Source organism: Drosophila suzukii, chromosome 3, assembly GCF_043229965.1.
Source record: "Drosophila suzukii chromosome 3, CBGP_Dsuzu_IsoJpt1.0, whole genome shotgun sequence".
In the NCBI taxonomy this organism is placed as follows: domain Eukaryota; kingdom Metazoa; phylum Arthropoda; class Insecta; order Diptera; family Drosophilidae; genus Drosophila; species Drosophila suzukii.
The window spans coordinates 74,471,162-74,490,862 of record NC_092082.1 but is presented as its reverse complement, the minus strand read 5'-3'; the positions used below and the strand labels follow the sequence as shown (position 1 = coordinate 74,490,862).

At 46.5% G+C, this 19,701-nt stretch overlaps 7 protein-coding genes across 10 annotated transcripts; 3 read left to right on the top strand and 4 right to left on the bottom strand.

Moving 5' to 3' along the window:
• Positions 1-62: 62 nt before the first annotated feature.
• Positions 63-2,607, bottom strand: LOC108020495 (pyruvate kinase). Its single transcript, XM_017088826.4, has 2 exons — positions 2,468-2,607; positions 63-2,415 (listed from the first exon to the last, which is right to left on the bottom strand). The coding sequence occupies exon 2, from the start codon at positions 2,242-2,244 to the stop codon at positions 124-126; it is 2,121 nt and encodes a 706-aa protein (XP_016944315.4). The 5' UTR covers positions 2,245-2,415; positions 2,468-2,607; the 3' UTR covers positions 63-123.
• A 168-nt stretch (positions 2,608-2,775) lies between these two features.
• On the bottom strand, positions 2,776-8,432 carry PyK (Pyruvate kinase). Of its 2 annotated transcripts, none has more exons than XM_065865597.1 (4): positions 8,272-8,432; positions 3,442-4,831; positions 3,224-3,380; positions 2,776-3,052 (listed from the first exon to the last, which is right to left on the bottom strand). In XM_065865597.1, exons 2-4 carry the CDS (start codon positions 4,808-4,810, stop codon positions 3,040-3,042), a joined length of 1,539 nt encoding a protein of 512 aa, XP_065721669.1. In that variant the 5' UTR covers positions 4,811-4,831; positions 8,272-8,432; the 3' UTR covers positions 2,776-3,039. The 2 variants fall into 2 exon arrangements, with proteins under 2 accessions (XP_065721669.1, XP_036672950.2); XM_036817055.3 differs by lacking the exon at positions 8,272-8,432 and adding an exon at positions 6,272-6,554.
• Positions 8,433-8,793: 361 nt separating this feature from the next.
• On the top strand, positions 8,794-9,908 carry Polr3F (RNA polymerase III subunit F). The gene is made up of 3 exons (XM_065865600.2): positions 8,794-8,893; positions 8,949-9,352; positions 9,415-9,908. Exons 2-3 carry the CDS (start codon positions 8,960-8,962, stop codon positions 9,901-9,903), a joined length of 882 nt encoding a protein of 293 aa, XP_065721672.1. The 5' UTR covers positions 8,794-8,893; positions 8,949-8,959; the 3' UTR covers positions 9,904-9,908.
• A 185-nt stretch (positions 9,909-10,093) lies between these two features.
• LOC118877634 (zinc finger protein-like 1 homolog) lies at positions 10,094-11,494 on the top strand. Its single transcript, XM_065865599.2, has 5 exons — positions 10,094-10,330; positions 10,397-10,508; positions 10,568-10,761; positions 10,818-11,022; positions 11,099-11,494. Exons 1-5 carry the CDS (start codon positions 10,229-10,231, stop codon positions 11,386-11,388), a joined length of 903 nt encoding a protein of 300 aa, XP_065721671.1. The 5' UTR covers positions 10,094-10,228; the 3' UTR covers positions 11,389-11,494.
• Positions 11,464-13,247, bottom strand: LOC118877633 (biogenesis of lysosome-related organelles complex 1 subunit 5). 2 transcript variants are annotated; one of them, XM_036817133.3, is made up of 4 exons: positions 13,122-13,188; positions 12,787-13,058; positions 11,947-12,717; positions 11,464-11,889 (listed from the first exon to the last, which is right to left on the bottom strand). In XM_036817133.3, the coding sequence occupies exons 3-4, from the start codon at positions 12,539-12,541 to the stop codon at positions 11,567-11,569; spliced, it is 918 nt and encodes a 305-aa protein (XP_036673028.3). In that variant the 5' UTR covers positions 12,542-12,717; positions 12,787-13,058; positions 13,122-13,188; the 3' UTR covers positions 11,464-11,566. The 2 variants fall into 2 exon arrangements, with proteins under 2 accessions (XP_036673028.3, XP_036673117.2); XM_036817222.3 differs by lacking the exon at positions 11,464-11,889 and having other exon boundaries at positions 12,289-12,717; positions 13,124-13,247.
• A 507-nt stretch (positions 13,248-13,754) lies between these two features.
• JMJD6 (Bifunctional arginine demethylase and lysyl-hydroxylase PSR) lies at positions 13,755-15,364 on the top strand. Its single transcript, XM_017088824.4, has one exon. The coding sequence runs from the start codon at positions 13,848-13,850 to the stop codon at positions 15,066-15,068; it is 1,221 nt and encodes a 406-aa protein (XP_016944313.2). The 5' UTR covers positions 13,755-13,847; the 3' UTR covers positions 15,069-15,364.
• A 117-nt stretch (positions 15,365-15,481) lies between these two features.
• On the bottom strand, positions 15,482-19,647 carry Sar1 (Secretion-associated Ras-related 1). Of its 2 annotated transcripts, none has more exons than XM_017088825.4 (6): positions 19,551-19,647; positions 18,628-18,765; positions 17,783-17,902; positions 17,650-17,715; positions 16,404-16,639; positions 15,482-16,324 (listed from the first exon to the last, which is right to left on the bottom strand). In XM_017088825.4, the coding sequence occupies exons 2-6, from the start codon at positions 18,668-18,670 to the stop codon at positions 16,208-16,210; spliced, it is 582 nt and encodes a 193-aa protein (XP_016944314.2). In that variant the 5' UTR covers positions 18,671-18,765; positions 19,551-19,647; the 3' UTR covers positions 15,482-16,207. The 2 variants fall into 2 exon arrangements, with proteins under 2 accessions (XP_016944314.2, XP_036672998.1); XM_036817103.3 differs by having other exon boundaries at positions 19,502-19,597.
• Positions 19,648-19,701: the final 54 nt, after the last annotated feature.

The window sequence follows — 19,701 nt, the reverse complement described above, 5'->3', positions numbered from 1 at the left end:
TTAGCGAGAAAAACATGGTAAATAAATAATATTATATTTAATATTTGTATACATTTTATTTTATTTACAAAATTATACTGCTCTGTGTAGTTTTAATGAGAATATTAGAATTTAAGCCTATTTTTAGCCCTTGTTGGATTTGTCAGGATCCGTGAGAGATTCCTTCAGCTTTTTGCACACGGATTTTAAAACCTTTTCCTCAGCCATTTTCTTGCAAAGCTCAGCCTCTCTTTTCTGCTTTCTCTTGGCCGCAACCTGTTTCCATTTCTTCTCCATTTCTGCCAATTTCTTTTCATGCTCCTGCTTCCTGCACTTTTCAGCCAGTTTTTTCTTTTCTTTTTGCTCGCATATTTGCTTGCAGTTTATAAGTTCCGCTTCCCTTTTCTCGTCCTCCTTTAAACGCTTGGCCTTCTCATCAGCTTCTAATTTGGCCACTTCCGCCTCAATCATCTTGAGGTTTTCCTCATCTTTCTTCTTGCAACTCTCAGCCTCCTCTTTGTTTTTCTTGCAGATTTGCTCAAATTCTTCCCTGCGTTTTTTCTCGTCTTGAGCTAATTTGCAACACTTTTCAGATTCTTCTTTCCGTTTTCTCTCTATCTCCATCTGCATGCATTTCGCAATCTCATCGTCTTTCTTGGGACATTCTTTTTTCGGGCACACGGCTGGTTTTTCCTCGGATTTTTTACATTTTTCGGCCAGTTGTTTCTTCTTGCATTCTTCCGCCTCGCGCATTTTCCGGCATTCATCCGCCAGCTTCTGCTTTTTACAGGCCTCCTTTTCAGCCCTCTCATTGCAGCGCTGTTCCAAAGCCAATTTCCGGCATCGCTCCTCCTGATCCCGCTCCTCTTTGGTCTGCTGACGGATGGTGAAAAGCCGGAAAGTGATCTTTTCCGCGGACATGGCATTAACCAACACCACCGATCCCTTTTGGCCCGGCTCAAGAATGTCCATCTTGCCCATCAGCTTCAGGCCCGACTGCATGATGCGTCGAAAGTTCAGGCTTCCAATGACCATCTCCTCGACGAGCAGTGGGTAAATGCCCCGAAAGAGCAAGGATTGGGCCGCCTCGGACTGGCATCCCGTGAGCATCACTATGGGACAAGGCGGCCTCATGTGACTGACCATCTGGGCCACCATGGCGCACGGACTGGCCACCACGATGGCCCGTGCCTGACCCACCGTAGCCGCTTCCGCGATGGCTGTGGTCACTGCCGAAATATGGTCGGCGGCACTCGTCCGAATTTCCCTCTTAAGGCTGTTTTGCAGACTCTCGTACCATAAGACAGCCTCGACCTTGGCACAGATCCTGGCCATGGTTTGGACGCACTCCACCGGATACTTGCCCTTAGCGGTCTCACCCGATAACATTACAGCATCACATCCATCGAAGATCGCATTGGCCACATCCGAGGCTTCAGCACGTGTGGGTCGTGGCTTCGCCGTCATCGACTCCATCATCTGGGTGGCGCAGATGACGGGCTTGCCGACCTTATTGCACTTGGCCACGATGCATTTCTGGGCCAGCGGAACATCCTCTGTGGGGATCTCAATACCCATATCACCTCGGGCCACCATTATGCCATCGGATTCTCGGATAATTTCATCTATGTTAATAAGGCCTTGATGGTTTTCGATCTTGGAGATGACCTTTATGTTATCACCCGCCGGTCCAAGGGCCTGACGAATTTCTTTCAGAGCCTTTCCATCGCGAATGAATGACGCGAAGATCATGTCCACCTTCTGCTCCGCCCCGAACTTGAGATCCTGCTTATCCTTCTCGGTTACGCCGGGCAGATCCACCGCAATGCCTGGCAGATTGATTCCCTTGTGAGAGCCCAGCTTACCACCGTTCTCCACCTGGCAGACCACTTCATCCCCTTTGGATTCCTTAACCAAAAGGGCGATCAGTCCGTCGTCCACAAAGATCCGATTTCCGGGTTTCACAAGCTCTGGTAATCGCTGATAGTACACGTAGATGGTCTCCTTGGTGGACTTATCTGCCAGTTCCTTCTTGGTGCTCAGAGTGACCTTGTCCCCGGGCTTCAGCTCGACCTCAGCGGTGTCACTGCCACCGGCCAGCTTGCCCGTCCGAATTTCCGGACCCTTGGTATCCAGAGCAATGGCCACTGTCCTGGGCAGTCCCGTTTGCTCGACGTACATGGCAATGGCCTTGCGAGCCGCCTGAATCGTCTGGCAGTGGTACTCGTGGGTGCCGTGAGAGAAGTTCATACGCACCACCCGCATCCCCGCCCGGATGAGCTCCAGGAGCACTTCCGGACAGTTGGATGAGGGCCCAATGGTGCATATGATGCCGCTGAGGGGAACACTCAGAGCAGGTGCCTGGTACTGCAGCCGCGACTGGTAATCCAACTGGGAGGCAAAGGGTCCGCGGTCCAGCCGGAACTTCGGCGGTTCCTAGCGGGGATTAGTTAGTAGATGCCCTAAGATCCAGCCACCACCCACTCACCTTCTTCTTTTTGCAATTGCTCGCATAGCAGCGATATCTTAGGCTCGACAGGGAACATACAGGTGGTTTTGCCCTCAGGCAAGCAATTCCTGCGTACGGATGAATTTTGAATAATTTTTGAGAAACCGAAGCCAAAAGAATCTAAAGTGTTCTGTCAAAGCGTAAAAAGTCATACATTTTCTATGAACTGAACGAAGCTTTAAACTTATGACTCAAGATGAGTAAGTTCTTAACTTTCCAACACAGTTCATTAAATATAATTTATATAAGATTATCTGGATATCCTTGTAAATAACATTCCTCTTAAGTTTCCATACATACATAAATACAGTGATGACTTTATTATACTTTTCGAAGAAATCTATATTATTCAACAATGGTATATTATATTTGTGTGTCTGTTTGAGGCCCGGGCCGGCCTTCGGCGCTTTTGACAGCGGGTCTAGCAGCCTCCTGCAGTTTCCAATATTCCGAATATTGTGTAATTAATAAATTAACTTGGTTATTAACAGTAATCAACGCGACGCCCGTGGCGGCTGCGATGCATTCAGGTACTTCCTGAGCGATACAATTTATTCGACGGTGCTGGAAAGGAAAAAAATATATTAGTATGAGGTTTCTAAAAAATATCACACAAAAGTAAAACCACTAGGCTGTATAAGGATGTCAAAAATTCTATGATCCTTAGCCCTTCAAAATTTATAAGCCATAATCCCATGACCACCTTCTTAGGTACACAGTAAAATAAAAACTTACACAATGCGGATGGTGTTGGTGAAGCCGGAGCCCTGCTTCCAGCCGGTAACCACAACGACGGAATCGCCGGTCTTGATGAAGCCGTTCTTCTTGCCCACCTGCAGGCCGAACTGGACGCGCACATCGACATCCTTCAGCCAGTCATTAAGAGCGGGTTCTGCGAGCACAAGATGGTTGGAATAGAATGTTTGCATTTCAATGAATGATGGGAGACTCACCCTTGTAGATGAGTGGCACCAGGCCACGGTAGAGATGGGCCTGACGGGCGGTCTGGGGGAAACGGGTGACCGCGATGATGGGGCAGCGTGGGCGGTACTTGCTCACCTGGAAGGCCGACTTGCCGCTGGTGGTGATCACCACGATGGCGGCGGCCTTGGCCTTGGTGGCGGCCTCAACGGCAGCGATGGCAGTTGCGTGGGCAGCATCGATGGTGGAGGTGCCACGAACCAGGTCGTTGAAGAGGTTCTGGTGCCAGAGGGCGGCCTCAGCCTCCTTGCAGGTCTTGGCCATGGTCAGGACGCACTCCAGCGGGTACTCGCCCTTGGCGGTCTCACCCGACAACATGACACAATCGGCGCCATCGAGCACGGCGTTGGCCACATCGGAGATCTCAGCGCGAGTGGGACGTGGCTTCTTCACCATGGACTCCAACATTTGGGTGGCGCAGATCACAGGCTTGCCGGCCTTGTTGCAACGGGCAATCATGGCCTTCTGGGCGAGGAACACCTTCTCGGCGGGGATCTCAATACCCAAATCTCCACGAGCCACCATGATACCGTCACCGGCCTCGATAATCTCGTCCAGGTTGTGCATACCCTGCTGGTTCTCGATCTTGGAAATGATCTTGATGTTCTTGCCCTTCTCGCCAAGAACCTTGCGGATTTCGGTCAGAGCGGCGGCGTTACGGATGAAAGAAGCAAAGATCATGTCCACCTCCTGCTCCACGCCGAACAGCAGATCGCTCTTGTCCTTCTCAGAGACGGCGGGCAGATCGACGGGTACGCCGGGCAGGTTCACACCCTTGCGGGATCCCAGAGAGCCACCGTTCTCCACCTCGCAGGTGATGGTGTCCTTGGACACCTCACGCACAATCAGGGAGATCAGACCGTCGTCGACGAACACCCGGTTGCCGGGCTTCACCACGTTGACAATGTTCTCGTAGTCCACGTACACCACCTCCAGAGAGCCCTTCTCCAGGAACTCCTTGTTGGTGGACAGCTTGATCTTCTCGCCCTTCTTCAGCTCGATTTCAGCAGTGCCGCTGCCTCCGATCAGACCAGTACGGATCTCGGGTCCCTTGGTGTCCAGGGCAATAGCCACGGGGTGCTCGTAGCCCAGCTTCGCCGAGTAGTTCTTCACGGCCTGACGCACATTGGCCACGGTGGCAGCGTGGTATTCGTGCGATCCGTGAGAGAAGTTCATGCGAGCGATGTTCATGCCGGTGGCCATCATCTTCTCCAGCATCTCCACGCTGCTGGAGGCAGGACCGATGGTGCACACGATTCCGGACAGACGGACATGGGGCACTGGCGAGTCGAACTGCAGACGGCACATGTGCTCCAGTTGGGTATCAGCTCCGGCGGCCATGTTTTGCGGTACTTCGTTGGGCTGGAAGAACGGAAATGGGATACTATGTTTAAAACCGAACTGGACACCTTTCATGTTTGCTTCAAGATCGTAATAGAGGGCGAATGGTTTACACATTTTTGGAGTTTATATGTGGAAATTGACCGTTCTTAGCCAATTAGAACCTACATTTCTTATACAATGGTTTATTTACTATTTATAGTTTGATGAGCCGGTTACAAAATGGCATTTAAGCCATCTGTTCCAGTTTCAACTGGTGCAATCTTTTTAAAGTTTATTTATTTAAGACAATGTCAAGTCTGTAAACAACTGCTTATAGTTTTCCAATCTTTTGTCTTTAGATATCGGCACAAGTGACTACACAAGTTATCAAAAGTCTTTCCATAGCAACTAAAACTTTTCTATTTCACAATTTTAGTTCTTGCCAAATTAACGAGTTCTATGAAATCGAAATCAACCCCCATGAGCAATATTAAATAGAAATTATGAAACACAGTTAGAGCCCCAGCATATAAGAACCGAAAACGTGGAAGACTCGAGATTACCCAAAGTTATTTTTACGAATAGGCTTCGATACCGTTTTTATCGACCAAATTAAGTTTTACTACCAGCTTATAAATAGAAGCGACTAAGCAACACACCTACATAAGTCGTCTTTCCCAAATGCTGGCCCTACCAATCGATTTTTTCTAAACGCTACCCAAAATAGTTTGACAAACAATATAGAGTCTTGATGTAGGGTAGTTTAATTTAATCAATGCAGTATTAACTAATGTCAATACGAAATACTATGATAACGCTTGGCCTTGATATTCCATTGTGATTTTAGTAAGTTGTATGTAAATAAGCCATTGATAAAATCAAAGATATGACAAAATGTAACCCTTTAATTTAAATGTAACTTATTACACATTACAGTTAAACTATCGTAACTCGAACTCCCCGAACTCGAAGTCTAATAAGTCTGTCTTCTTTGGTTGCAGATGGTTTGTTAAGATATGGAAGTTCGACTGTATCAATATAATAATAGGTAATTTCTAAGCATACTGAGCTAGAAAACAATGATATTCTTCTACTGTTTATGCTATACTTTCCTATACCCGGAATCTGTCGCTGTAGAATTTGCTGATGTAAACAAAGTGTGGGTACTTGAAGTGCTTGATTGGGTGGATGTGGGTGGACCACAAGAGAGGGCCGGAGAAAGGCAGAGCAGGAGAGAGAGAGTGGCAGAGAGAAAGCAGCATGCGGAAGAAAAGTGTGCAGCTACGTCGTCGTCGGCATCGCTGCACCGCCGAAGGTCAGTTCTGCCGACCGCGACCGACAGAATTTTCGCAGTTGCAGTTGCATAATTTCTTATTTTCCCCCAATGACTCTGATATCGGGCAAACCCGCCTGCCAACTGATTATGTATATCTTTATGGACCAGTTCACCTAAGTTACAGACCCGTGACATTGGCGTACCTTCAGCTGTGGGGCCTCATCGTAGATGGTTACGTTCACCATTTTGTTGCCTACCAAGCGGGCAGTACCAAACCAACGGGAATCGCTCTTGTAACCGAGATCGGACTTGGGATATAGACGACTATATCTTCCAGCTGCACTCACAACACCACGCACAACACTCACAAAGCCGCGGCTAGCCGAGTTTAATATTTTGGCAATTTGTCTTCCAAGTTTGAGCCGAAAATCCGAATATATCAGAAATCGGACGCGGCGAGGACGAGGCAAAAAGTTCGACTGCCGCAAAGATTTTTTTGGCAAGCGGAAAATTTCCCGAGCCGCAGCAAAAGCGCTCAGAATGTCGGTAGCCCGAAAAGAAGAGAGCAGAAACCCTGAGAGCCACGAGAGAGTTTGGGCCCAAAGAGGCGGGAGACGGACGCAACAGGCCACCCCTAAAGAGCCAACTTTCGCGAGAAGCGTTATAATGCGAACAGAAAGGGTATGTGCAAGGGTATAAGCGACCAAGGAATCCTAGGTACTCAGTTGATCTAAGCCTACTTTGGCCATAGCTTTAAAAAGCCAATTCAAATCTAAGTGAATCCTGAGTATTAGGTCAATGGTGTCTTTGTTAATACTTTAAAACATATTACTTCTGTGTGAAAATTTGAATTTTTTTTATTTAATTGTATTGCTCAAATTGGATCTGGATAAAAAATTGAATATAAAATATACATATGTAAATGGTTAAAGAATCAAATTTTTTTTAAGTCTATGGATTTCTAACATTTTTTTATCATTCAAGAAATTATAATCTTGCTCATAAAATGTGAAAAAATATTTGGTGAAACATTTCGATAAAATCAGGATACCCCATAATCCCAACATACCCTAACTCCTTTTGAAAAGGGGATGCAAAAAGTTTATCCAAAGAGCGCAAAGCTTCGGAGTTAACTGGCGCAAAGCTCCGTTGCTAGGCCAGCCGGCAATCGCAACAGAGGGTTCAACGAATCGTGGAGTATTAATTAATTTTTAATATATGTACATATGTGCAGCCGTATGAGCACGTGATGTCGGCATGTGTGTGCGACGGTAAACAAAAAACCGATCGTCAGCTGTGAGACGTCTATTATCAGCTGTCAAAAAACGAAAAACGTGAAAGAGCCCACTGTCCCATTTCCACCTACATTTCCACTGTACGCTGACCTTGACAAGTTAATCTCCTCCACGAAAAACAGCTCCATCTCGCTCGCACTACCATTATGCAAGTGCGTGAGCATTTCAATAGCTTTTCTTTTATCTGTCTCTCGTTTTTGCCTATCGTAAGTAACATGCGCAAAAAGCGTGCCACAAAAGCTCACGCAGCTTTCATCGCCGGGAAAACGCACGAGAGAAAAGTTCTGAAAGTGAAAGTGCTTTTCCAGAGCTCACCGTTAAGTGAATATGTAATATGTATTATGTATGTAGGGAATTTAACCTTGAACTTGTACTGGAAAGGACGTTGGCATCGTTACTTTTTTAAGCTCGGCCCTACAACAACAAATGCTTATCACCGAGACACCGAAAAAGCAACAAAAAAAATTTCGACAACCCAGCGCAGACGAAATTTATGCGAAATTACTCATCAAGTGTCGTCGTCACAGCGCAATTAAACAATTGCGATAGTGGAAGTTTACAGCAGTTCGAGATTATTATTGCTGCATTGTTCCCGATGGCGTGTTTAATAGGGTGTGATTGCGATGGTATGGGTTTTCCTACTTGGAGCGCGCTCCGTATGGAATGACTTCTATTTCACCTTTACACATTCCGCTAACGAGACACTGTTGAGATTGTATGAGTGTGCGAATTCAATTCGCCGGTGGTTGTATGAGTGGGTTTCTGAGGCGGCAAACTCAATTCTACATAATGTGGAGAAATTGCTTGCATCATCAACAAAAACAACAAAAGTCTTCACAGCTTATTTCACAGCGCTTAAATGGGATGATGGTTCGATTGAGGTCACCCCAAGATGATCTGATAATTACCTGGTTTTTGAACAATAAAGGTAAACTCGCGGAGAGATGTATTTGCTCTTCCTGTTTTGGAATTATTTAATTCAATTTAAATGCACAGGCAGCGAACACTCCAATCAGAAACAGTGCGTCCGGCAAGCGATCTGTTCGGCGATTGAAAACAGTCGACTCGGCTTTCGCTGATGAGCGCGTGAGCACTTTCAAATTTCCGTTTGCGGTATTTTAAATACTTTTCGGTATATTTTCAATCATGAGCAGGAAATAGCAGGGTTATTCCTTTATATTCTTATCAGAGAGACGGTGTTACTAGTCAACTAGTCAAATTAACACTGGCTTACAAACAAATATTGTTGAATATGCATTCATTAAATATTATTAATATTTCTTTAACTGAGATTAGCCGACGATTTATGCTACATCTTAGCATTAAAATTAAACAACAAATGTTATTTGTTGAAGTTTTTGTTGTTACTTCGATGTGAGTTCTAGGCTCTTTTGAGATAATATACGAATTTTATTTCTTAAAATTTAAATAGTTTTTATATTTGAACGGAGTGGTATTTTTTATCGGTGCGGTCACACATCTCTGCTTGCCATTCTCCCCGAACCGTTTGTTTTGATTCTGTTTTTTACGGTAAGCGTGTTGTTCTCTTTAATAAATTTTAGTTTTAAATCAAAAACTTCATTAGAAATCGGGAGCATGGCTGCGGAGGTCTCCCAACTTTTGCTGGCTGTGGTTCAGGGCATTCCAGCCGGCGCCACCAACGAGGACTTGACCAAGGCGCTGCCCGATGTCCCAGCGGCCACGCGGGTGGAGGCCCTGAATATACTGCTCCAACAGGGAGGGATCGAGATCCTGAAGAAGGGCGAGAAGTTGGTGTACCGCGCCAAGGATCCAGAGAAGAAGAGCGCCCTGCCCAAGGATGCGGACAACGAGGAGAAGGTGGTCTACGGCATCGTGGAGGAGGGCGGCAACAAGGGCATCTGGATAAGAGACATACGCATGAAGTCCAACCTGAACATGATACAGCTCAACAAGATCCTCAAGAATCTGGAGACAAAGAAGCTCATCAAGGCGGTGAAGTCGGTGAATGTAGGTTAAGCGATGTTACATCCGCTATACCCAATATCTAATACCAAATAATTCACTCCCAGGCCAGCAAGAAAAAGGTTTACATGCTTTACAACCTGGAGCCAGATCTCTCCATCACAGGAGGCGCTTGGTACCAGGATCAGGACTTTGAGGTGGAATTCGTGGATGTCCTGAACCAGCAGTGCCTACGATTTCTGCAAATGAAACGCGACAATGCGGAGAAGAAGCGCGAGGGTCCTCTGGCCTTCAAGCAAATGTCCTGCTGCACGGTCAACGAGGTCCAGAAGTTCATCTCGGACCTGGGCATCAGCAAGGTCAAACTGGCGGAGGCCGACCTGGAGACCATCCTCAAAACTGTAGTGTACGACGGCAATGCGGAACGTGTGCGTCAACAGGATGGATCCCACGTGTACCGGGCGGTCAACTCCCCACTGCCACCCACGGGATTAGTGCAAATGCCCTGCGGCATTTGTCCCGTCATTAAAAACTGCTCCAACTGCGGCGATGTAACTGCTATAACCTGTGAATATATGCGAGATTGGTTGGACTGAGGAGTAATCTTGGAAGTTGTTTTTGATTTTTTTGAAGCTTAACAAATGTTCTGGAGTTTTTTCGTCAATATTTAGAAAATTTAAACCGAAACGGTCTTTTAAAATCCACAAACACCCAAATATCGTAAGTTTCCATTCACCTCTACGACATTCGCTGCGGCATTCGTCAGCTGGTTGCCATTCGCCCGGAACGCAGGAACATATACGTGGCTGTCGGATCTGTGAATGCCAACACGAAAAATCCTATCAAAAGCAGCGAAAAGAAATAAAACTTAATTAAATTGGGAATTACTATGCGATAGCTTTCCGAATCAACTCTGTAAATATGGGTCTGTGCAAGTGTCCCAAGCGACTGGTGACCAACCAATTTTGTTTCGAGCACCGTGTGAATGTGTGTGAGCATTGCATGGTGCAGTCACACCCGAAGGTAGGAATCTCTTTAATCCTAGCTTTACTGTATCTCTAGACTACATTGCCTTTTACTCCCTTTCAGTGCATTGTGCAGTCGTATTTGCAGTGGCTGCGGGACAGCGACTACATCTCCAACTGCACCCTGTGCGGCACCACACTGGAGCAGGGCGATTGTGTGCGCCTCGTCTGCTACCGTAAGGATCTCCCACCCACCTCCAACTAATCCAGACACTAAGCACTAACCCAATTCCAGATGTTTTCCACTGGGACTGCCTGAACGCCCGCCAAGCCGCCCTGCCTGCCAACACAGCGCCGCGGGGTCACCAGTGCCCCGCCTGCAACGTGGAGATCTTCCCCAACTCGAACCTGGTCTCCCCGGTGGCTGATGCCCTGAAGAACTTCCTGGCTCAGGTCAACTGGGGCCGGAATGGTCTGGGACTGGCTCTGGTAGGCTTACAAGGATTTCACTCTTTCCTTCGACTTTATCGCGGATTCTCTTACAGCTCTCCGAGGATCAGAGCAGCAGCCTTAAGGTCATCAAGCCAGCCAAGGTGTCCAGCCAAGCGGCCGTCAGCAACATGACCAAAGTGCACCACATCCATTCCGGGGGCGAGCGGGAGCGAACGAAGCCCAATGGCCACGACGCCGTCAGTCCACATTCCGTGCTCCTAATGGATGCATTTAATCCGCCCAGCACGGGCGACTATGGTGCGGTACCCTAAAGTGCTCTTTTATAAGAGTACTTCCCTTTCATTATTTATAACTCCTTCTGATCCCTTAACAGCCAGCAGCCGAAGACCGTTGCTGCCACGTCAGTCGCCCATTGGGGGGACGGATCGCGACGACAACAAGTACCAGCGCCGCACTCCTGCGGAACTTTTCTCTCGCTGGACACGCCGTTTCTATGCGCCCTCCTCCCGGCCGCCATGGCGCCGCACCTGGTTCCTGGTGACCGCCGGCATTTTTGCCTTCGTCTTGTTCGTCTACCTGATGGCCTGGCTGGGACGTGGTCGATCCGACGTCGAGGACGAGGGCTGGAACAACCCCAATCCACAGCCGAACCACTACGAATAGGCTTTGCTGGGGCTCATAATCGAAACAAGCATACGTAGCACATAACCGATATCCAAATCCCCGATCCCGAAAGAATAAAACTTTTACAGCTATTTATATAACCTAACATTGCAACGCGAAATAATACAAGGATGTGTGTATGTGTGTACTAAAAGAACGATTTGAAGTCCTTAATTGTCTAGTCAGCATGGGGTTTCAGTTTCTGGACCTGGCTTCCCTCGGCGGGCGGTTGGGCGACCACCTTGCGCTTCACCGGCGTCGGTTGCTGCGGTTTGCGTTTCGGTGCATCCAGAACCTCATCGTATTCGTGCAGCTTCTTGGCCAGGAAGTACATCTCCGCCAGAGCTATGATGAGCGCCACAATCACGCCGAGCAGAATGCGAAAGCCGAAGGGCAACGGGCCCACCATCAAGTTGACTCCAAAGAAACCGAAAGTAAAGCCAGCGGCCACAGAAAAGATGAACTGCACCACAGCAATGATCTGTTTGTTGAGGCTCTTGACTAGAAGACAGGAAAACCATTTAGTAAGTTAACTGGTTTAAGCAAGCCAGCACTTACTCTGATAGGAAATGGTATCCTCTGGGTAATTCTTAAGGCCGGCGTCCACGTTCTTGGTCATCTTCAGGTAATCCCGGTTGTGCTGCTCCGCGCGAAGGCGCTGACAGCGGGCTTCCAACTCAGGATTGCGCGGCTTCATCTCGTTTTCGGGCAGAATGAGTTCGCAAGATTCGATCAGCTGATGGAGAAAGACCTGGCAATGGTCCCGGCTGCGCAGCTCAACCAGCGTCGAAGAGAGCCAGTGCAGGTCACTTAAATACAGAACATTCTTCGGCTGCTCTGTTGTTTCTTCATTTTCTTCATCATCCTTCTCTGAGAAATCCGGCTTATCATTGACGGGCTTTTTAGGTGTGTTGGCTATATTTTCAGTAATTTTCTTCAGCAGAGCCTGGTCGATCTTTGGACGTTTGGTCACCACCTCGTTGTCCTTGATAATCTTTGTACTGACGGGCAGTGTAAGGCCCTTTTGCTTCATAACCTTGGCCACATTTTCGGTCACCTGCTGGAAGTGCTCCTTCTGGGCCTCCAGGAAGTCCAGCATTTTTTTCGATGGCACCAGGCGCACCCGAGCGTCCACGATCGTCGACTTCAGCATGATGTCTACTTGGCAATGTTTAGTTTCAATTGCAGATCCGAGTAGAGCTCGGCGATTTCCTCCTCCTTCTCCTCGAACGAGTTTTCGATGCGGCGATAGCCGTGCTCCAAATTGGTCAGGAACTCCGCCCGGCGTTGCTCACGTGCCAGTCGCGCCTCTTGCAACTGGGTGCTGGCCTGGAAACCGGGGAAAAGGGCAGTTAATCAATGATAAAGGGGCTGAGATTACGGCGGTGGCCCACTAACAGTTCGCTCCACTTTCGCCTTTGCTAGCAGTGCGTTGACCCCGTCCAGCAGTTGGTTAACCTGCGTGTGCAGTTGGGTGAGGTTCTGCGTTCCGGATGCAATGCACCGGTCGGAGAGATCGTACTTCAGGGATCCCACTGTCTCGGTGACTTGGAAAAGTTTCTCCACTTCGCTGTCGTTGCGGCGCACCTCGAAATTCTCCAGAAAGGTTTCGATTTCGCCGTTTACAAATACGCGGTGGTCTAAAATGCGAAGCGGCACCTTGGAGAGCTCTGGAAGAAGTGGAAAAATGCTGGTTATCAATGAATTTCCTTCTGGTTTTTCTAAAAAACTACACCTTGTCCAACTTGACTTATCATTATTTTTCTCTGAGCACAGCTGTCACATGAGAAATCACACCAAAACCAGGGCTGCACTGACACCAGAACTTTTACCGGGAATCTGTTGATTTTTGTTTTCTTACTTTGTATAAGTTTTTATCCTTCTTAACTAGATAATTGCAGTGTTGAATACGGTTTCAAAATAATATTTATATATTATTTTTATTTTTTTAAATCTATTGTTATATTTACTTTGTAAAATAAAAAGTTAGGCTGATTATTATTGTCCACAAGGGGTGTACAAATAAGCTCAATTGAATTTAAATGTGGTGAACTTTAAAAAATTATATAATGATAGGTAAATTAATTGTACAGTGACTCTAATTCTTTACTTTAAAATTAATATTTAAAAAACACTAAAGTATAACTCTGGTCACGCTGCAGTTTGGCAGCCCTGGTACTAAATGATATTACATGTTTTGTCGCGAATTTTCAAAATATATTTATAATGAATTGTGTGATATTGTAATAACCCATGCCCACTTCCATCCCGATATGTCCCGTTACCGGAAGGGCCTGATAAAAGCAATGCAGAAGCCCTACTTCGACGACCAGCTGAGTGACCAGGTGTGGCCCCAACTCGCGGTAGCAGCATGTTCGGGGTTGCGTCGCCTGGTCACACTGCACTCACGTTGTAATTTCATTTCCAGGAGCCGTTGAAAATTGGCCAATTTTACCAGGATGAGCGAGGAATTCAAGCTGCCCAAGCGTTCCCGCAAGCGCACCCGCGAGGTGAAGCGTAAGGCTCGCCCGGAGCTGGACGGGGAGAACGCCTGGTCGGCCATGCGGTACTGTGAGAAGTTCGAGCCCTTCTGGGACTTCACGGATAACCTAGAGCGGATTGTGGAGTCGGAGGTGCCGGAGGCGGAGTTCATCGAGCGCTTCGAGCGGCCCTACAAGCCAGTGGTCATCCGGGGATGCACCGAGGGCTGGCTGGCGCTGGAGAAGTGGACACTGGCCCGCCTGGCCAAGAAGTATCGCAACCAGAAGTTCAAGTGCGGCGAGGACAACGAGGGCTACAGCGTAAAGATGAAGATGAAGTACTACGTGGAGTACATGCAGGGCACGCGCGACGACAGCCCGCTGTACATCTTCGACAGCAGCTTCGGCGAACACCACCGTCGGCGCAAGCTCCTGGATGACTATGTGGTGCCCCGGTACTTCCGCGACGACCTCTTCCAATACTGCGGCGAGAACCGCCGACCGCCGTACCGCTGGTTTGTCATGGGACCGGCTCGCTCCGGCACCGGCATCCACATCGATCCGCTGGGCACCAGTGCCTGGAACACGCTCATCCGCGGCCACAAGCGCTGGTGCCTGTTCCCCACCCAAACGCCCAAGGAGTTGCTAAAGGTCACCAGCGCCATGGGCGGCAAGCAGCGCGACGAGGCCATCACCTGGTTTAGCACTATATATCCGCGCACTCAGCTGCCCAGTTGGCCGGAGCAGTACCGCCCCATTGAGGTGCTGCAGGGAGAAGGCGAGACTGTATTCGTGCCCGGCGGTTGGTGGCACGTGGTGCTCAACCTGGACGACACCATTGCCATCACCCAGAACTTCAGTTCGCAGACGAACTTCCCCTGCGTCTGGCACAAGACTGTTCGCGGACGCCCCAAATTGTCCCGAAAGTGGCTGCGCGTGCTGCGAGAGCAGCGGCCGGAGCTGGCCCAGATCGCCGATAGTATTAACCTGAACGAGAGCACCGGCTTTGCCTCAGACAGCTCTAGCAACTCGAGCTCCTCCTCCTCGAGCAGTTCCTCTTCGTCGTCGGAGAGCGAGGATGGCGGCGACTCCAACACGGACAGTGGCCAGGAGAGTCTCACGGCCAAGAAGAAAAAGAAGCGACGCATGGCGGGCGGAGGATCCGGATCCGGTTCCATGGGCGGATCCTCGCGCTCCTGATGCAGGGAGCGGGCCAAGCGCAAAGGCTTGCTCATGCGCCTCTTTCAACGGCAGCTGATGCTGCTGCGACGGCTGCCCCGCTGCCACCGTAGCTAGCATTAAGGTCACCATCATCATCCGCAGTCTGGCCGTTCCAGAGTTTTGTAATATTTTTCTACCTAGACAAGCATGTTGCGGCTCTTTGATTCCGTGCTCGCCCCCATCGAAAGCCTGCTCCCTGATTTCAATAGATGCTCCAACGTGACTCATTAGCATAAACCTTAACTGCAAAAATAAATAAATTCAATATATTTCTATATCGCAATTGTGTTTCATTCAAGTTTAGGTCATGTTAACTTTTTAAGGATATGCTTGGAATTAAAAAATAACATTTTCCTCAAAAATTATAACCCAATCCAAAACGCAATCATGAATATTATTTTACAAAATTACTTTTCTCCGTTTTATTTAGAATTATTTTTGCAAACAAAATGCGATTTTTATAAATTGTTTTCCCTTTCGTATTGTATAAAAAGAAACAAAGTACATCGATGACATGCAACTTAAAAATTTTAGCTAAAATATAATATACCAGTATCAGATGGGTAAACGGGCGATGGAAGGTCTTGGGGTGTATATAATATTTTGCAGCCAAACTAAACTATAAAGGAAATCAGTGGTGACATTTACAATTCATATTTTTAAATAAAAGGTAGATAGCTCAATTTTATTTATGGAACAGCGTCGTTGCAAGCACATGCTCTTAAATAAATCACCTTCAATTTGCTACAATTTGTTATTCATAATTATTATTAAAAGTTTCCCTTGCGCACTCTTTTCATTCTTCAGCTCCTTATTATTGTATCCCGATGTTCTAGATAGAAAAGTTGTTTGCACTTTGATGTTGTGTTGTGTTTTATCTTGTACATTGATTTGTTTTGTGTTTTTTATTATTATGAAATAGTTGTAATTGTTTTGTATAAATTAGAAATTGCGCACGCAGCTTCGTTTTGCTTAAAGTCTGACGGTTCGGGTTGGGCTGGGTTCATTTCCTCTCGGTTCTGTTTCTGTAGTCGAAATTGTTTAAATTTTGTAGCCAAGTTTTCGGTTTGAGTGTTGTTGAAATATATGGTGTTGTGGAGGTTGTTGTTAATGCTGACTTAATCGATATACTGCGCTAACCAACGGAAACCTTCGCCGTAGCCCTGTCGCTTCAGCACGGAACACATGAACAATTCCAACGGGCGGCCAGGCAGCTCGGCGCGTGCAACTTTGCCCTGCAAATCAAACGAAAACGAAGATGAATTATGTATTATAGGAAAAGTGGCTAATAGAACGGAAGAGGGCGTTGTTTACCTTGCCGGTTGTTAGCTGATACAGTCCAAACACGTTTCTCAGCTCATCCTCGCTGGCCGCGCCGGGCTTATCGATTTTGTTGCCCAATATGAGCACGGGGCAGTTGGACAGCGCCTCATCCGTGAGCAGCGAATCCAGCTCGTTTTTGCTCTCCTGGAAGCGACCGCGGTCCCAGGCGTCTATTAAGAAAACGATGGCATCCACAGCTGGGAAGTAGTCCTTCCAGACGCGTCGTGCTGAAAGAAACAAAATATTTTTTAATATTTCACAATGTGTAGATGCAGAATTTAAGCCTATTGAAATTTAGTTAAGGCTATATTTTGTTTAGCAATCAATAAAGTTATATTGAAAAATACAATTGAGATTCATTAGCGTACTTTAATAGTCGATGCTTTTCAACCTACAATCTATAATTTATATAACATAACTGGTAAACACAAAACGCAAATCATTGTTATCAGGCACTAAGTTATGATATCTTTTCGCTGTTGAGACAGCGTTTCCCGAACCTTTCTCTACGTTACTCTGATCACGGTTACCCAGTTCCGAACTGAAAACGACCGTCACGATGACAAGTTGCACTTATAATAAAGCTTCTTTATCAAAAATAATTGCCCCCTTAAAAGCCATTTCATAATATTTCACCAAATTTAATAACATACCTATTTATACACATGTATACTAAGTTCTCGTCTGTGAGAAATCATGAGTTCTCCGTCTACAAACATGTTTTTGTTCTCGCTCAGCTGACGATTTTGTTTGTGTTTGTTATCTATATAGAATGTTTGCCTTCATACTTATTTTATTCATAAATATTCCGCCTATAGATGAACAGTGGGTATAGAGATACCATTTTTGACCCTTTTATGTGGCCGATTCGATAGGAGATTCTAACAAATCATATATTGCTATTAAAAGAGGAAAAATGTCTATATATCTATCAATCTAAATATTTCCCACTTGAATCTCAAATCTAGTTCTAAGACCACTGTAAAAACATTCCTTGGATAGGCGTTTGAGTGTGTGACGCTGATTGAACGCAACAAATGCACATAGTGTAGACCCACTGGCTGTATGAGTGACCCGCTGTGCTATATTTCAAGCTGATTGTCGTGGATCTGGCTCTATGCATGTGTCGCCCTGCGATATTTGCATGCTGATCTATATTTAGTTGTGGTCACGTTCGGAAAATAGCAAATATTTATATGCACATTCCCCGTGGCTCCGGTGAAGATTAGGCACTTACCCTGAGTGTGGCCACCCAAGTCGAATGTAGTGAAGCGCATGTTGCCGATGGACAGCTCCTCGGATGCTGCAGGAGATAATTAAAATTAATGATTACAAATGCAGCTAGGAATTGTCATTTGAGGGCTACTCACTTGGATGCAGTGTGGGCACATGCTGCGCCAGCTTATCATCTTTGAGCATATGCAATAGTGTGGTTTTGCCAGCATTATCCAGACCCAGGAACAATAATTTGCCAGACTTTTTCCACAGACCTGGAACGATGAAAATGTTTAATAGACGTATTTTATTTAATCGCCACAGAGTAATATACGCAGCTATACCAACAACAGTGACGGATCACTTGTGTTTGCGTAGCCACATGCAAACACACATTTGAGGTCGAAATAATAACTCTAAGAACGACAAAACCAACAATTAGGGTTTGCCGCCAAATTCCCAAATGTACTAAACTGAATAAATAATAATTAAGGACTATTCGCATAAGAGACTATAATTTGGTCTAAGTAATATTTAGTTTTAAGCATCAATCAATGCAAAATATTCTAAGTAACAGCGATTACTTCTGATTTAATCCATAGAAATCGACATACTGTCCTATGTAAAATAGCAACGAATACTATGTCTTTATACTATTGACTAAGTGGCTATAAAACCATATAGATATGTTGATATATCAGTAAATTCCCTTTATTCTCCTACATCATATGCTAATTTCTAATCATAAAGAATCCCTATAAAAAGTGATACTAAGTCGTATAAAAGCTCGCAAACCCTTTTCTTAACCCTTTCCTGATAATAACAATCTTACATGAAGATTTCGAGATAATCGCCTATTTTAGAGCTATCACTGTGACCTCCGCTGTACATCAGTCGATTTTAGGTTTCTTTTGTCTGCTTGCTTTGTTGGCACTTGCTCAAGAAACGCTGCCCCAAGGCACAATGTCAGAGATTCGGGGACCTCGTAGACGACTCTTACCCAGGTATCCCAGCACTCCGGTGAACCAGTCCCAGATGAACATCCTGATGTTTTTTGTGGCTATCGGTTGCGGGTAAGTGGCTCCAAAAGCAGCGTGTGTGTGTTTTGTGGGGGGAAGAGAGCTGCTGGGCTAGACGGCTATATATATATATACGAGATCGAAGAGATATATAGATAATGGGGATTAGTGCGCAATTAAACTCAAGTTCAATGTCCAGCTGCAACCACAAAAACAACAACCGCAACAGCAGCAGCAACAGCAACAAAAAACAACAACAGCTTAGTTTAGCTTATAGGAAATCAATTCTACGGCGGCTTTACTTCCGGAACCTTGACACACATACACATGCACACTGGACCGCCGGGGACCTTGCGAATATAGCTTCCTTTTAGCGGTACATTTTTTGGCCTTTTATTCAGTTAATTAGGTTAAAACCTGTTCTTTGTCAACTGGGCACCACTTTCTTTCTTTCTCTTCGCCTCTCCCTGTCTCGCTCTCTCACTCTGTCTCTGTCTGTCTACGTGAGTGTGTGTGTGTGCGGGCGAGAGTGTGTGCTTGTGCCTGCCTGTCTGTGTGGAACTACGTGGTAACACGCATATTATACTTTATAATATCATTTCGCCTTTGGAGCACAAGCACATTTCGTAATCACACTTGGGATCGCAAGTTCACCCCGTTTCAGCCGCGCCCTCGACCTGGAAAAGCGCCGAAAGACATCCGATTCCGGATCGGATTCAACTCGGAATTTGCACTACGTGGACGCATTTCGGGATTTTCGATCCCGCTGCTTCTGCGGGCGTCTCGGTTTTTGGCGGCCACGTTTGCAATTGCTGCTGCCGCCGCGCGTTTTGATCGCGTTTCGCTGCTGGTTACCGTGCAGGTGCTGTGTGTATCAATTATCAACCCAATTCGCTTTTTCTACCTCACGTTTTTATTGGAGTCAGCTCAGTTTTTTTATCATAAGCCCAGTGTGACCAATAAGCGAGAGCTGCAAAAAATCGATGTGTGCTATCGGTTGGCTAGAAATGTCAGGTAATCGATATTTGGTGGGTGACTTCGCTAATAATGGAGGG